Here is an 18,525-nt window from a genome sequence, read left to right as displayed (position 1 = left end):
CAATTTCCACCCTGCGGGAAATTTTAAAAATTAAAAATTGACCCCCTAGACCTAATTAAATTCCGCGAAAAACAACAACAACAAAAAAAAAAAAAAAATTATGATCTAGTATGCTTCTATACAATGACCCTAGACACTAGAACGCCCCCAAGGCCTCACCATCAAGTCATTCTCCGGCTTTGGGGTTATGCTTGGAGGAAAAAACTCAATTAATTATTAGGTCCTTGTAAGGAGATGATAGTTAACCAAGTGAAAAGAACCTCCCATAGTAATACTCACTTGATGATAAGGTCCCACGCTACCCAGGCTTGTTAGATAACTCGACTCCTCATACTAGTATCACTTTTACATTGTCCCCGCAGGGATTTTGGAATTTGAGTACAACAGAAAATGATAAGAAGAAGAAGTAGAGTTGAAAAACTCTGGTAAAATGATGATGTCTAATCGTACAAGCAGCCTTTGGTACATCCTTGGGCATGGAGTCTTCAGGTAATCTTCAGGTGCCACTCCAGTGGTCAACAACCTCCAAAAGCATGTTCGACTTAACCACTAGCTAAGCTGACTTGTGCACTTGTTGGGATGACTTGGAAGACTTTATAATGAATATTCAAAAAATCATTTCTCCTCAACCACGAGGCGTTCAATGGTCCTTCGTGACAAAGCTTATCAAAGAGTTCAACGGTCCTTCATGACAAATATGTTACAATGCCTTGGTTTTGGTTTCGATTGTGTAGCAATGGTGAACACCATTTTCCCAACACCTTAGCAAATTCTCTTTGGGGGGATACTTTTGCATGTGGGGACTCTATTGGATTGATGAAGTGATTCTTGATTGAATGGTGTAAGTTTATTGTCATTATTATCCATTTTGCATGCACTTTTTTGAAATTAGGATTTATATTGTGCCATATTAAAATGTGCAAAATCTTTCATCAAATCTTGTTCCTATATGTTATGCAAAATTTGTCCTTCAAGAATATATCAAAGGAACTTTGTATATGCATCATTTGATTTTAATCTCCACTTTAAAGAAGATGCTAGGGTTTCTAAGAGTGGATTTTTAGTCCTCCACCCTCTTCATCTAAGTTCCTCTACCTTTGACCTCGCCATTATTGACTCAATTTGCCCAATTGAGAGAAAGCACTAGACTAGTTGTGGTAATCATTCTTAATTTCCTATCTCTTTCTTAATTCATGGTAACTAGGGTTAGGGTTAGCTTAAATCTGCATTTTATAGCAATTTTATGTCTATTTGTTGTTTCCTTATTGATAGGGATTGCATTTAATAAATATAAAAAGGCAAAATCTAGCATTAATTGCATATTTTCACCCCAAAATTAGGGCTGATGTCTAGATAATTATTGTTGTCACATGCATTTCCAGCCATAAAAGCTTATTTGCTTACCTAACTCTTGCTTGCCTCTTTGATAGCTTTTGTGCCTTTATTGATCTTATCATTTATAGGCTATTTCTCAAGCTGTTATATGCCATTGTATGTCCTCAATATGCATATCATAAAAACCCTAACTTAGAACAGCTTTCTTCTAAATCATAAAGATCTTAAGAAAGTGTATTGAAGTTTTGCCACTTTTATCTCAACCTTTACAAGGCTTGGCCCATACCTTTATCTTCAATCAATAGACCTTATATCACCCTTGAGCACTTGTTTGTTGAATATCTTGCTGATGATTTCATAGGGAATACTCCCTTGTCGAGATAGCATTCACCACTAAACATCTAGAGAGAGGCCACGGAGGTGACAATGATCGTTGATCTCTTTGTTGTCGTAAGGCCTAAGTTGCCTAGCAAGGCTTTGCACTAGGCCTGCTAGATTTCCCGGTAACAGGACTTACTAACATTGCATCCTAAATGAGTATTCTTGCAACCAAGTAGGTTGTTTTATGTCTCGAGGGTTTTACTCCTGGACAGATTTTATTGTGACAAACTTCGGGTATTTACATGGCACATTATTTACCAAGGGCTTCCATCTAATGGTCATTTGGATAAGAGTAGGCTCACAGATCGTCTTTTCCTAGTGTGTATCTAGTAAGAGATAGCGACACATATCCTACGAGATTGCACATTTGCCAAGAGATATTGAAAGTATGTTCAAGATCAACAGATAGCTTTATTTCAAGGACAGCTTCATTGATGATTCTTGTTACCTGGTGTGATATTGCTTTCTCAAAATCTAGCAATGCCTTGGAATCACTGTTTTGCTCACTATTTGGAGATTACACTGCAAATATGTGTTTTCTAATGAGGTTAGTTCATTTCAATCTTTTGTCATGTTCGATGAGCAAAGGTATGTATCCAATAGTTAGCTAAAGGTTGTCTACTTATCAGAGATGCTAAAAAGATAAAGGCCACAACATATTTTGATCTCACACCAATCCTACTGGAGCTAAGAAAGACAATATGATTCACCTTCGTATATACCATCCACAGAATGAAGGGAATTGCTGAAGAGAGAGATATGTCTACAGTAGTGGGTTAGTTCAATCGATTCAAATAGACTCTTTCAAGCAGAATTTGTCATGACGTCTCCAGTTCTACTTCAGTTGAGAGTCTAGTCCCAATAAGTGTACATATTATTTGTCCCTTTTTATTATGATTAAAATACTTAAAAATCAAATATATTATAATTTGTCACTTCCCTTCATTTGTTTTTGTCTTCCAATGACATTCTTTCATGCAAAACTTGTGTTTGTAGACCTTTATGTCAACCATTGCCTGAACACAATTCCATGTCATTAGATCATAATGTTCCTTTGATACAACTTTCAGAAATATTTAACAATTGTGGACAGAAATGTGTCGCAATACTCAATGATTTCTTTCACTCAAATCATTCATATGAGGTGAATACATATACATATATTAGGAGGGATAGCTTGAGTGGTTAAGTGCTTTGAGCTTCTTGTAGGAGGTCTCAAGGTTGATTGCCCAAGTTGGCTACCTTTGTTACATGCCCCACTTGATGTCCCTAGCAATTTAGGTGCCATAATCAACATCAATGAGTTCACACTACTACCATCCACAAAATGCAAAGATGTACATAGGAGTCTCCCCGTGAGGTTTTCCTTGGAAAAAAAAATATATGTAGTAGAAGGATTCAAGTTTTGCTTTACCCATAAGTAACGTTTCATGTCTTATTGCATGATATTCAATTTCATATCAACATTTTCCTAAACAATGTTATCATAACCAAATTGTAACTGATCAATACAAGCAATGGAAGAAAGAAACAAAGTGTGGGATCTAATCAAAGAAGAGAGGCAACAAAACAAATGGGCAACCATTTGCAATGGTAAAACTAAGGAATTGCCTGAACTAGCCAATTCAGCCAGTTTGACCAGCACTGACCTACTAGTCCAATCCAAGTGCCAATTCAGGGTCCTCCAGGTGTGAACCAGTCAAATTCACCAGCTTTGATAACATTAGTCCTAACCTCTCATTAACTTGTCTTGACTCTTAACATTACACTTTATTATATCACTAACTTTATAAATAAATATTAATAAGCACTAGGCGCTGAGTCTTGTGAAATAAACAACACGTTGCATAATATTTACACATGCTATGGAGGGAATTTGTTTTTGTATCAATTCTAATAACTGTTTACCAGAAATAATGTCATAATATCAATCAAATTGTCTGAAATAAGCATCTGCAAAACTTAATAGTAAACGCATCAATTTGAATACACCTACATAACTCCTTACATTGTTCTTGAAAGTCTCATATAAAGTATGTTGTAATACAACAAAGCCAAGGAAAGTATATATATTGAATTTTAGTTCTATTTATGCAATAGTTAATTTTGGCGATAATTATAAACCATGGGAATGTAAATATCCATTGCTCATAATGAAGAAGTATACAAAATCGTAATACAGGATGAAAATCAATACCAAGGAATAAGATGATAATATCATTAGGAAAAAAATATAAAGCAACCATGATCCTCCAAGCCTCTAAAAAAAGTTGTGGGTCAAGATAAAACATAAATTCAGAAAACTGACAAAACAGAGAATTTTGTAGCCTAATGACCTTCGCTAACCTTCCTGATGGAGATGCCCGAAGAGCTCGCATTGGAGCCTTCTCTGGTTTTTGTAAGACACGGAAAAAACGGTTGATCCCACTCCGCACACAGGTTATTGCAAGTTTATTGATATAACCTCCACCTTTTTCATTCACCTGCAAGTAAAAAAGTCAAACTAATAATAAAAATTATAGCAGAGTTACTATGGAAGCAATATCTAGAAAAGAATCATTCCTAAAATGCTTGTTAAATATTTTCCCATCAAATCCGATCCAGATTTTCAAAGATGCACAACCTAAAAGACAAACTTTGAAAAGTTTGAACACAACATTGCCACCACAGCTCTAGCCAGCATTCTTAACATATCCATAGTCATTCAAGATATTTATATAATCAGAAATAATTAGATCCTGCTAGTATTGCTGCTTAAATATAGCCGCAAGGTGGACATTGTTGTCAATATTAAAAGATAATTTCTTATCTTATGACACATGCAATGAGAGCTAAAGTTGTGTCCAATTATTCTCATAGGAAGATAGCTGCGAGGTGGAGATTGTTGTCCAATTATTCTCATAAGAATGTTTTCAAGTAATGATCAATCAAAAAAAACATTTGTTTCTAGTTGACCCATCCCCAACCGTGGGAGACACATCACTTGGGATGTTCCCCACATCACGAGAGCCAGAAGCCCTCTTGACTAAACAAATGTGTCCCTCAAAGACAATCGATTATTGAGTTTATGGTGTAATCCCATCCCCAGCTTTCTCATTTTTAAGGTCGGATTTGCATCCTCCATTCCCAACACTTTGATTTGAGATCCGATTTTCACTTTCCATACCATGTGATTTGTTACACAAACCTGTCTAGTAAGTTATCCAAAGAGGATGACATGCATTTGTCATGCTCACCTAATTGATATAGAGGTTTAATCTATATATTTTAAGTCCAATAGATGTACAAAAGTTGGAGTTGTGTTTTGTATTACGTGGCAACCCGTTACAACAATCCAAACCAAATGTCTAGTGCCAAAATAGAGCCTGTACCTCCTAAATCCCCTCAAGATTCATACTTCCCGTTACTGTATTGTTACCTTGATTTTTGGTAGAGCCATATAAATTGCAAAATATTGATGTTCAACAAAGAGTTTTGATTTAATCGCCAGTTGGAGGTTAATTAATAATGTTGAAATTTCCATGCACCCTAGGTTTGTTCTATGACTTAGCTAAGCACATAAACAGACTAGAGATGCCCAACCAAAACAACTTTGCACAACGGAATATAACAGTAATGAGATCAATAACAGTACACAACATTTTTTTAGTGATTCTTTGTTGATCATCAATTGGGTTAAACGAAATTCAACAATGCCGTAGCTTAAACCTTTCTCACATTCTGGAGGATTTGTTCAGGATCAAGCTCACTTATGTATCTTTTTCTTGCATTCATATTTACAAGGAGCGGAACAGGGAGTGTAATGACCCACTTACAATTTACAAACAGAACGTAAATATTAGCATGCATACGAGACATGCATATGATAGCTACATATGCATGTATCGCATACGCTGCATCAGTATATATACAAACCATTTATAAAGGTCTAGTGAATGAATTATTAACATACAAGGTAAATACCTAAAGTCACCAAAATCAAATAAATATATACTTATGGAATACTTGTTCTACCACCACTATAAAATAACTAATACATTATTCCAAATATATTAATACAAAAGAATTTAATTAGATAAAAGAAATTATATATATATATAGATAAACAAAATAATAATAATAATAATAACTATGTAAACCTAAAGGTTCTAAATTAAATTATTAAACTTAAAAGTTAAAAGAGAATTATGTTGTCATAAAAGAATTAATTTTTAAATTTAAGATCAAACATTAAAAGAAAAATAAAATAGTATTAAATAAACCTTAATGAAAAGAAATGCGTAAATCAATAAAATTGGTGAGTGTCAAATAAAGGATGACTACCTCCTTAAATCACTATGAGGAGCCATGCAAAGGGACAGGGAGGAAGAATCCCCGCCTCACAGCCACGACGGTGGAGAATGAATGAATGGTGACTCTAAGCAATAAAAGGAAAGGGAGTGTGATGGAGAAGGGATCCTTTTGCTCGCCTTGAGAACACAGTGCAGGAAGGAAGAACTTACAGTGAAGAACTACGGTTAGAGCAGCCTTAATTGTCCTTGAAGCTTTTGGGCACGAGGGCCAAATTACTTCAAATTTAAAGTATTTTGGAGCTCGATACCGAGATTTTGCCCAGTTTGGGAGGGAGGTGTTGGTCTTTTGGTAACAAGAGCAAATTTGCAGCGTCAACGGCATGGGATTGACCTCAACAGCAAAAACAATTTCAAGATATTCTTCTGCAAATTTAAACTTTTAAACCCCAATTATGGTCTAGTTAAAAATTCCATAGTTAGGCTTTTACAGGGAGGAAGATCAGCTTTCTAAGGAAGCCCTTCAACTTGATCAAGGGTTATGGTCCATTGAGGAAGTTTTGAACAGTGAACATTTCTGATTCTTCCATCGCCCATACATGGATGATTTTGTTTCTTGGATATAGTCCTTGTTTTTATTATTGTTTACCTTATTTCATATTTTGTCATCAGCTCTTATATGGCACTATGTTAGAAGACTCATAAGGTAGAAATTTTGACATCATTGTGAGACTGTATATGGTTTTCTGCATCTCTATTTGTGTTGAGCTATTTGTAGACCTGTGTGGTTAAATGTTGTATATGATGATTTAACCTGATGGATTGTATTTTCACATTTTTTTCCATTGAAAAGATCTAGGCAGGTCTTTCTTGAAAACACACATAGATGTATATATACAAAATGTAATTTTGTTCACTCTATAAATTAGTGGAACTCTCGAGGAACTAATAATAGAGGAAGGAGCACGAGAGGAAGCAGCATTAGAGGGTGAAGCTCTTCTTCTAGAAACTCACAGTATGACACAAGCGGATCACCCCGGATTAATTGTTGGGGATGTGGAGGACCTCAGTTTCAATGTGAATTCCCAAGGCTTCGTCAAATGTGATGCATAGGGAAAGAAAAGAGCCATCATTAAATACCAAAATCAATCATAGAATCCATGCAGTAGCTAACAACAACCAGGCAAAACATCAAGCCATTGTAGTGGAATCCTCAGGTACTATTAATGGCATAAGCCTCAAAATCTTATTTCATATTGGTGCTACTGATATTTTCATTTCTTCATATGCATTAGATAAATGTGGGTTGGAAACCCACAAGAAAAACGAGTTTAGATAGGTATAAATGGCTTCAATGGAACTTCAATCCGTAGAATTAAGTGTTGAGGAATGCAAAGTTAATCTAAGGGTTTGTTTGACTAACTTAAAAGTATATGTCACAGCCCTGGGAACTTATGACCTCGTCATAGGATGGATTGGTTGGAAGCTCATCAATTTTGGGTAGACTGTTATGGGAAAAGAATTCTCTGCATAAATGAAGGAGAGTCGATCCAAATCCAGGGCATTAAGAGGAAGGTATCTTTACGCTTCATCTCAGCAATGCAAATGAAGTGTTGCCTAAGAAAAGGTTGTTAAGTGTATGCAGTAAAGGAAGTAAGCAAAGAACTTCGAGGAGGCGACGGCGAGAGAAACGAAGCGGCTAGGTTTTCCATAGCGTGCAGAGTTCGATTCTAATGGAGAGTGGTAGGGGAGGGAGCCGAGCTCCCTCCTACAAAGATGTAGTGGCCAGCAGAAGTAAATCACCACCTGGAAATAGTGAAGACGGTAGGAACTACAGAAATAGGGACAATGAAAAGGAAACAGATGGGACCAGAACAAAAGAAAACAACAGCACAAAGGACAAAGAGGAAGAAGACAAAAGTCTGGGTGCAAGAGACAAGAAACAAAAAGGACCTTGCAAACCAAAAGCAGAAATCACTCCTCGAGTAATATTAAATGATCCTGCTCTGCAGGAGCACAGGGAACATATGGGAACCTACACCATTATCTATAAATTCATGGGACTATGGCCCACTGAAAAGGCTTTACAGACGTGGATCAAGTATCATTGGAAGCCCAAAGGAAGCATTGACCTACATCTTGGGTCAAAAGGATTCTTCACAGTAGTGTTCTCTAACATTGAAGATAAAGACAGAATATTCGAAGGAGGACCCTATTTTTTTGTTGCTGCAGGTCTCTATATGAGACCTTGGAGAATGAACTTTGTCCTAGAGAGGGAGACTTTCTCTTCGGTTCTTGTGTGGATAAGGCTCTACTCTCTACCTCTTGATTATTGGCAAACGGAATCATTGGCTACCATTGGCAATAAACTAGGACGCTATGTCAAAGCTTCAAAGGCCACAAGAAGGGTAAAATATACCTCCTTTGCTAGGATCTGTGTGGAAATGAATCTATCAGGAGCACTTCCAGATGAAGTCATCGTGGAAGTTTTTGATGAGGACTGGGTGCAAACGGTAGACTATGAACATATCCCCTTCAGATGCCGAAGATGCCATGAACATGGGCATCTGTTAAGAGACTGCCCTCTTAGCAAAGAAGATAACAAAGAAAAACTTAATACATCGAAGGACACTGAAAGCTTTCAGAAAGTGGCTAGTAGAGGAAGGGGAGGAAAAAAGGGATCAAAGCAACAACTTACTGAGGGGCAAAAGGGTAGTCAGAATAAGTTTCAAGTGCTAGAAGAGCCTGAATAAATCACACGAAAGAATCAATATCAGGAGGAAGATGCTAAAGAAAAAGAAAAAAAAGAGGACACAAATCATTCTCTGGACATTGACTCCCAAAAAGAAGCCAGGAGAAGTGAAACAGAAATGGAAATGGACCAGGAAATGGCCCAAAGTGAAACAGATCTGGAAGATCACGAACTACAAGAAATACTCGACAAGGAAAACCTGGATCTGGAAGGATTCCTGATGCAAGGAACCAAAGGAGGAATAGATTCTCTGCCTCAAGAAGATTGCAACAGAATACAGTAGTTGTTTTTATGGAAAACACAAGAATGAGGACTGGAGAAAGGTAAAAACATCCACAAACAGGAGAACAGAGGGGTGAAAACAATGAAACTAATTCCAGGATTAGCCACCAGAAATCCAGGGAAGAAGAGAGGCAGAAAAAAGCAAAATGAGCTCCTGATGGAGTGTGGAAAGCTAATGATAGATTCGGGTAAGATGAAAGATCTAACCAGTTACTCCTTTACAAATCTTTAATTATGAAGTTCATATCCTGGAATATCAGAGGTCTAGGTAGTAAAAGAAAACAAAGAATGCTAAGTAACAGAATGAAACTAGCAATGTCGGACATAATCTTCATTCAAGAAATGAAATGCTCCATTCAGAAAATAAAACAAATCCATAACAAATGGCTCAGTAAATTTGAGTTTCTAGAAGTCAAAGCAGAGAACACAGCGGGAGGCATACTCACTCTTTGGAACCCCCAAAAAGTCAGCATTGTAGATGCGGAGGCAACGAGAAATTACTTATCAGCTATCATTCAACCAATGGGGATGTCTGAGACCTTCCTGGTTACGAATGTCTATGGTCCTCAGAGAATAGATGAGAAGCTTAGATTTCTGAACTCCCTGGTAAATCTCAGAAGCAGACATAAAGAAATCCCTTGGGTCATTGGAGGAGACTTTAACATGATTAAATCTCTTTCGGAAAAAAAAGGAGGCACCAGAATCCTCAGTAGAGATTCAGTAGGATTCCATTCTTTCACAGAAGACATGAAAATGGTTGACTCTGAAACGCATAACGGTCTTTTTACTTGGAACAACAAAGGAGGAGGTAATGCTCAGGTTGCCTCCAAGTTAGACAGATTTTTGATCTCTGAGACTCTGATGCTCACAAATACAAAAATATTTGCAAGTGTTCTCCCATTTGGAGGCTCAGACCACTGGCCGATTCAATTAGAAATTAAGGGAATTGATGCTCCCAGAAACAGACCCTTCAGATTTGAGAATATCTGGCTCTCCCACCCAGATTTCATCAGCAACATTGAAAAATGGTGGTCCGAAGATCTACAAGTTCAGGGCTCCAAAATGTTCCTCCTCCATAAAAGACTAGAGCACATAAAAATCAAACTCAAAGAATGGAACAAGAAGGATTTTGGTAACATTTTTCTAAACAAAAAATCAGTAGAGATCAAAATGCAGGAACTACCCCGGATGCGAGTGCTTAGATAGATTACATTGTGGATGGGACAGAGGTGGTGCCAGGCGGCTCGACACATGCCCACGCGGCACAGCACCACCAACAGGGAAATTAATGAAGGGTCTGGGAAAATGGTTAATACAGAGTTCATTTGCTCGAAGTACATCGGCTCTGTTCCACCACCCCTATCCTGCACCATGGTCCATGTGCGCACACGCGCTGGGTCGCTTCACACCTTGGCAACATTCACTGCGGCATTCAATTGGTATGATTCTCGAGACCTGCAGGAGATTAAGGTTTTAAAGCTCAATTGCGAACCGGCGGGGGTGCAAATCATGGTGGTTCAGTCGCAGAACGCTCCAAAAAATGGTTGGAACTCTGAGTTTGGCAAAGGATATGAGAGCCTCATCCTACCTGATGATAATGGTAGCTTAAACGAAGGGGTGACGCTGTCTCCAAGCTCAGAACGCATGACAGAGCAGCCTCCGTCCTCATTTCGGTTGATTTCTCGGGCACCAGGCCTGCGAATTGCAGTGTTCCAATTATCAGATAGCCTAGTCCTTGTGGTCACCCACTCTCTCCTTTTTTTTTATCCTCGTGATGGAAGGATTGGGCCGAACCATTAAAAATGCCAAAGTCTTAGGAAAGATCAAGGGCCTTCAATTCACGGAGAACGGCCAAGCCTTGACTCATCAACAATTTGTGGATGACACCATGCTGCAGGATATCCCCACAGTCAAGGAAGCTATAGCATACAAAAAAATCTTAAATGACTTTGCCTTGGCCTCAGGTATGGAAGTCAATCTCTCCAAATCAAAAAAAAAATTCTTTAACACTAACATTGCTATTCAAAGGAACATCTCCAAAATTCTGGGCTTCCAAAGGGAGGTCCTCCCTTCAAAGTATTTGGGAATCCCCCTCACGAATAAACCAATGCACAAAAGTATCTAGGAACCGGTGCTCAACAAGATGCAAGACAAGATCAAAAGATGGACTTTTAGAGCATTGAACCTTGCTGGCAGATTGATTTTGACGAAGGTAGTTCTTCAATCTATCCCTATTTTCTTTTTATCAGCCCTGCCAGCTCCCAAAGGGGTCTTACAGCAATTCAGGAACATTCAGAGAGACTTTCTCTGGGGCAAGGAGGAAACCAAAAAGAAATGGGCCCTGGTTTCTTGGGATAAAATCTGTAAACCCAAAAGTCATGGAGGCCTAGGCTTACACGATCAGGAGATTCTAAGTAATGTTTTAGGAGCCAAACTCTGGTGGAGATGGGTTAAAGAACCAAGGGCGCATTGGGCTAAAACCTGGAAAGAAAAATATGCAAGCTCCTGGCAAACGAGTGATCTTATCAGAATGTCAGGGAACTTAAAAGGCTCTCACATCTGGAATAAATCCTAGGATAATAGGAGCCTAGTACAAAACAACAGCTTTTGGGAAATCAGAGCAGGAGAACAAGCTCTCTTCTGGGAAGATAAATGGCAACAAGAACCAATGTTGTTAAGGGAGGACTTTATGAGCATCAAGCAGGAAACTGATTTCCAAGGACTTATAAATGTTAGGGATTTCTGGAATCTTCCTCATGACACTGAGAAATGGAGAAGCTGGAGGAAAATAGAATGCAGAGGGGACGGCCCCATAAAAGCAAAAACAGAAGAACTCATGAAAATATTAGAACAGAGGAAGATCTTGGTTACAGATGGGCAGGATCAGTTAAGATGGGGCCAAAACAAAGAAGGCATCTTTAATATCAAAGAAGCAAAAAGAATTACCCTTAACCTCGATCCCTGCGTTTTGGCTAAGTCCTGGCAAAAACTTTGGAGCCACCAAGGATGGATGAAGATCAAACTGTTTATGTGGTTAGTTCATCACAAGAAAATATTAACTTGGGAGAACATTCAGAAGAGGGGGGTTATGGGGCCTTCTAGATGCCAATTATGTGAGGCTCAAGAGGAGACAATGGAGCATATTCTCAACAACTGCACCTATACCACCTGGTTATGGGATTCTTTCAACATCATTTTTCAACAGACAGATAGAGATAAAGGAAGCATTATTAACACCCTGAACAAGTGGAGACAAAACTTTTCAGAGTATGAGATCCTTAATATAGCCTGGACCTTGACACCAAGCTTCGTTATCTGGAATGTTTGGAAGGAAAGGAATTAGAGAATTTTCAAGGATGGAAAAACTATCCTCTTTGCCTGATGGAATTGATCTTAAAGCAGATTAAGGAAACCGTTTCCACCACTGTGCACAGTTATCCCTCGATTCCTCCCACTGCGCTTGAATTGAGAACTCTCAAGCAGTTGGGAATGCATGAGATCATCCTCAAGGGTCTTAAGAAAAAAGAAAGAGTGTTGGAAAGGGAAAAGGAGTACCGGCATCCTCCACCTCAAGGTTATCTGAAATGCAACATTGATGGGGCTTCAAAAAGCAACCCGGGGACTGCAGGTTATGGAGGTGTGTTAAGAGATGAAGAAGGAAAAATAATTTCTATCTTCCATTGTCATTTAGGCAAAGCCACCAACAACATGGCTGAATTAATGGCTTTGGAAAAATGTCTAGAGCTTCTTAAACTCAATCACAGCTCAAATGTTCTCATCGAAGCAGACTCTGAAATTTCTATAAAAGCAGTTAAGAAAATCAGCTATGGAACAGCGCCTAAAAGGGTCTCAAAACATTGGAGACTCATACAAGTGTACCAGAGAATCCAAAAACATCTCTAGAGTCTACGCACGGTTAGCTTCAATCATGTTCGGAGGAAGGCCAATAAACTTGCAGATCTACTTGCCAACCAAGGAGTGACTAATCCAGATTGTAGAATCGAAATGAATTGGCAGGAGATGCCTCCAAGCAGGCTAAAAGCTCTCTGCGATGCTCAAGCTGCAGAGGACAAGGAAATTTTCGATTATTGGGCTCGAGGGGCAGGCTATGATTAAAGCTCTTGATGCCTGTTCTCACTCATTTCGGTGGTCGGCTCTTTGAAAAAGGGCTTTCTCTGCATGGTGATAACTTCCTTTGGGGCAAGGGAACTTATCTCCTTCGTTTCTTGAATGGCGACACAAGGTTTCATTTACAGTTACAGAATGTCTCGGCGGCGAGCTCCATTGTCAGTTTCAGCAGTTTGATAGGCTGGATCGCTCCCACAAAGGAAATTCCTCGGCACTTTTCTTTCGGTTCGGAAAACCAGGCGTTAAGCAGTTTTCTTATGATCGCAAGGCTCTCAAATGGTAAGTGGTTTTGGTTTGTTGAGAGCGATTCCACTCGGCTCTCAACACGTGGCAGGGGTGGGGGTCGCCTTACCACCCTTCATCGCACCTTAAAAACCTTGCATCTCGGCTCTCCGATATCTCTCCACGTCGTCCTTTTTGGTGGGGGAAATCGACGGTTAGATCTGTTCGGGCTAGTTTGGGGGGACGCGAGTTTGTTTAATCTTTGCGAGTTAATGATGGGAGGTATGGCGGACTTTGACCTTGGGTCAACTTGTAATCGCGGGGACAATTTGTTCGGTTAGCTTGTCCTTCAGTTTGTTTAGTGGGTCACATCCTTGATAGTACGATCTCGTTGGTTTCGTAGGCCTTGAGATAATCAGGCCTTTTGTACTTATTGTAACTTTACTTTTGGGTTATTGAAATAGAAGGAAAGTCTCTTGCTTCAGCAAAAAAAGGAAGTAAGCAAAGAAAAATGACCATCCCTAGAGCAATATCCAGTGTTATCTGAATTTCTAGATGTTTTTCCAAAGGAACTACCAAGATTACATCCTGAAAGAGAGTTTGACCTCACAATCGAATTAAAACCTGGTATAGAACCAATCTCTAAAACACCCTACAAAATGATGGCTCTGGAACTTCAAGAATTACAAATTCAATTGAAGGAACTGGATATAAGACACATATGACCCAGTATTTCATCTTAGGTTGCTCCTGTAAGTTTTGTCAAGAACGATGGTTCCTTGCAACTATGCATAGACTATCGAGACTTAAATAGAGCTATAGTAAAGAATAGATATCCAATGCCCTGAATTGATGACCTCTTCGACCAAATGAAAGGGGCTTCGGTCTTTTCAAAAATTGACCTATGGTCGAGGTATCATCAATTAAAAATTAAGGTCAGTGATATTTCTAAGACTGCATTCCAAACACGCTTCGGGCATTACAAGCTTGTAATGGTACCATTCGGATTGACCAATGCACAAGCAGTATTCATGAATCTTATGAATAGTGTTTTCTACAAGTACCTCGACCACTTTGGACAACTCTTCTGAGATGATATTCTCATCTACTCCAAAATGAGAAGGAGCATGAAGAACATTTGGGAATAGTATTATCTTGCCTCAGGGAGCATCAGATATATGGAAAGTTATGCAAGTGTTCCTTCTTTCATAAGAAGATTCATTACCTAGGTCATATTATATCTGGTGAAGGGATTTTAGTAGATCGTGAGAAGGGAAAAGCAATCATGGAGTGATCAATACCTAAGAATGTGCATGAAGTGCGAAGTTCTATGGATTTAGCCAGATACTATCGAAGGTTTGTAAAAGGGTTCTCAAAATTTGCAAAGCTTATCACAACCCTCCAGCATAAAGGAGTTGGGTACGAGTGGACCGAGGAATGTCACATTGCATTCTCTGAGCTTAAAATATTATTGACCACTACACCAGTCTTGCGAGTACTTGACATGGACAAAGATTTTACTATAGGTACCGATGCATCCAAGCAAGGATTAAGTGCAATATTAATGCAAGAGAGAGGAGTAATAGCAAATGCCTCAAGAAAGTTAAAGCCTCATGAAGAACCCTACACCACACATGATTTAGAGTTGGCCATTGTAGTACTAGTTTTAAAGATATGGAGACACTACCTGGTAGGGAGAAGCTTTGTGCTCAAAAACGACCACCAAAGTTTGCAATACTTGTTTACCCAAAGGGACTTAAATGCTAGGTAAAGAAGATGGAGTGTATTCTTAAGCGAGTATGACTTTAGAATTTCATACATTAAAGGGAGAGACAATGTAGTGGTAGATGTTGTAAGTAGAAGACCAAGGATCTTATCTCTTATATCCATCAAGGTAGATTTGAGGGAGCAAATACTACAACATCTCTTAGAAGATAGTTGGTATTTAAAAGTAAGATTTGGTCTTCATAGTAAAGATGCAAAAGAACCGAAGTTTGAGAGATATGAACTAAAGGATGATGGAGTGTTATGATTCCATGGAAGGATGTATATACCTGATAGTGGGAATATCTGAAACACCATCCGTAAGAAAGCCCACGGAGCATTGTATTGTGCGTATCCGGGTACAAAGAAAATGTATGTTGACACAAGGAAATTTTATATTGGGTATGTATGAAGTGCGATATTGTCCAATTTGTGGCAAAATGTTTTGAATGTTAGGAAGTGAAGGCTGACCATCGTCACCTAGCAAGTCTCTTAAAACCTCACAACATTTCTATGACCAAATATGAGTTGATTTCTATGGATTTTATGGTCGGTCTACATCTTAACCCACAAAGGCATAATACCATTTTGGTTGTGGTGGATAAACTAACAAAAAGTGCCCATTTTATTCCCATAAGAGATACTTATAAAGTTGTTCACGTAGTTCAAGTATTTATAAATGAAATCATTAGATTTCATGGAATTCCTAGGAAGATTATATCAGATAGAGATCCACATTTCACTACAAGATTTTGGACTTGTATGCAGTGGGCCTTACGAACTCAAATAAATTTAAGTACAGTTTATCATCCTGAGAGTAATGGACAAACAGAAAGGGTGAACTAAGTAATAGAAAATATGTTGAGGATGTACATTATGGATAAGCAGACGAACTAGGAAAAGTACTTGCCCTTGGTTGAATTTGCATACAATAACAGTTACCACAATTCAATCAAAACGCCTCCATTTGAAGCATGATATGGAAAACCTTGCAGAACACTGTTAAGCTAGGACAGGTTAGAGGACCGCATGATAGTGGGGCCAAAACTAATTCAAGAAATGGAAGAACAGGGAAAACAAATTAGACAACGGTTAAAGAGGCACAAGATAGACAGAAAAGTTATGTTGATACTCACAGGACAGATAGGAATTATGAAATAGGGGATCACTTTTTCATCTGCATCAGACCAAACAAAAGCATCCTCTGGTTTGGAAAGGGAACAAAGTTGTTGCCTCGATTTATTGGGCCATTTAAATTTCTAGAAAAAGTTGGATATGTCGTCTATCGTCTTACACTGCCACCCCACTTACATAAAGTTCATAATGTTTTTCATCTAAGTTACCAGGATACGGATATGGATCCGGATCGAGATACGGATCCATTAGATTTTTGAAAAGCCAGGATCCGGATACGGCGAGGATACTGCAAATACAAAAATATATAATAATATTTTTTTAAATTTTAGAAAATACATTTGATGTTTAAAATCAAAATCATTCATGAATCACAACATGGTATTAAAAAACTTCACGCGTAATCTTAATAAAATCTTTACATATATATATATGCCAGATGGTATTAAAAAGCTTATATATATATGCCAGATGATACTAAAAAGCTTATATATATATGTCAGATGGTATTAAAAAATATGACACGTAAATTAATTAAAATAACTTGATTAGATATATATTAACATCAAAATAAACTTTTTAATTAAATCGGAAATGTTTATATTGAAAGCTTATTTAAAAAACAAATTGATTTAAAATAACTATATTATACATATATATTAACCTCAAAATAAACTTTTTAATTAAATCAGAAATCTTTATATTGAAAGGTTATTAAAAAAACTTGATGCATAATTTTATTGAAATTTTTATCTATATATATATATATATATATGCGGGAAGATGGTATTAAAAAACTTCACGCTTAATCTTAATAAAATCTATATATATATATGCTAGATGGTATTAAAAAACATAACGCAAAATTTTATTTAAATCTTTATATATATATATATATATATGCTGGCAGATGGTCACTAACTGACCGTACGCAGATCCTAGCGTATCCGTATCCGTACCAGTTTCGGATTTGGGGAACCGCGGTTCCACCTCTTGCCCTTAGCGGATCCGGTAATGTAGCATTTCATGTATCTGTACTAAGAAATTATAGCATTGACAAATCGCATAACCTTCAATTGAAGGAACTGCATGTATCGGACAAGAGAACCATTTCAGTCAAACCATTACGTACACTGGAACGTAGGGTTCGACAGCTCAACAACCACCTAGTAAACCATGTTAAGGTCCAATGGGACAAGTATAGTCTTGGATTGGCTACCGTAGAAGACACGGAGACCATATGCCAAAAATACCCCAACTTGTTTTGATTTTGAAGCACATAAAACCTTATTTTGTATTTCTTTACTTTATTTTCGCTGGATAGTTAAAACTAACATTTTGAACTCTTATAACCATGAAAGGTTACACATAAGAATGACTTCAAATTATTTGTTTAACATTGTTGGTACATGGATACCAATATGAAGTATGTTATTTGCTTAACATTGTTGGTACATGATACTAATATGAATTATGAATTATGTTATGGATGTGATGTCTATAATTTTTATTTTACATATCAACATGAATGATGAGATGGAAATAAAAGAATGACTACATTTGACTACTTAATATGAAAGCTAACTTACAGATATATGGGCTAGACATAGCCAAATACATTATATGAACTCAAAGATCAATATCATAGATAGCAACATATTTGGAATGCACAAAAGTTGTTATTTGAATACAATTGCCTTTGAATATATTGATGCATATGTTATAATGTGTGGACAAGTGTTTACATTGCAAATAGTATCGTTACCAAATTGACCACGTGATGACAAAACTCCAAGAACAATTGAGGCTCAATGAGATTCCATGATAGGGTGTTGACCCTGGTCCTACTAGGAGGGGTGGAGGTGTTGCCCATCATTTATCCTCCAAAACCTGGAGTCATGGGAAGATTGTGCGAGTCACGCTCCCCTAGACATGTGATCATGATTGTCGGATGTCTACTGAGAAATTAGGTCGATATAGTCGACGTTGTCACCCTTGAAGTTTATGGATGGTTAGATCAGTATAGCTGACGCCGCGGCATATTCTAGTAGAGGACGGATAGGATGGGAGCGGAAGAGAATAGGAAGGATAGGATGATTTTAGAATAGTTTGGGAACCTAGCCAGGGAAAAGCATGATTGTTAAAGTTGTAAGGATATAAATGTTCAAAACACAAATTTTTGAAGTGTCTTCACATTAAACAGAAATTTAATCACGAGACATAATCCTTACGTGATTA

The 18,525-nt window shown here is 37.8% G+C and overlaps 1 protein-coding gene across 1 annotated transcript in view; it reads right to left on the bottom strand.

Moving 5' to 3' along the window:
- LOC149167818 (Transducin family protein / WD-40 repeat family protein) overlaps positions 1-18,525 on the bottom strand; it is a 310,212-nt gene that overhangs the window by 185,317 nt on the left and 106,370 nt on the right. Inside the window, exon 5 of the mRNA XM_089433175.1 lies at positions 4,063-4,199. Within this exon, the coding sequence (XP_089289301.1) occupies positions 4,063-4,199 (137 nt within the window). The remainder of the gene's footprint in view (positions 1-4,062; positions 4,200-18,525) is intronic.

The sequence above is a fragment of the Pinus tabuliformis genome, chromosome 5_1, assembly GCF_031772625.1.
Source record: "Pinus tabuliformis cultivar Carrire ecotype Pingquan chromosome 5_1, CPIR1, whole genome shotgun sequence".
Classification (NCBI taxonomy): domain Eukaryota; kingdom Viridiplantae; phylum Streptophyta; class Pinopsida; order Pinales; family Pinaceae; genus Pinus; species Pinus tabuliformis.
This window is presented reverse-complemented; position numbering and strand designations above follow the sequence as displayed.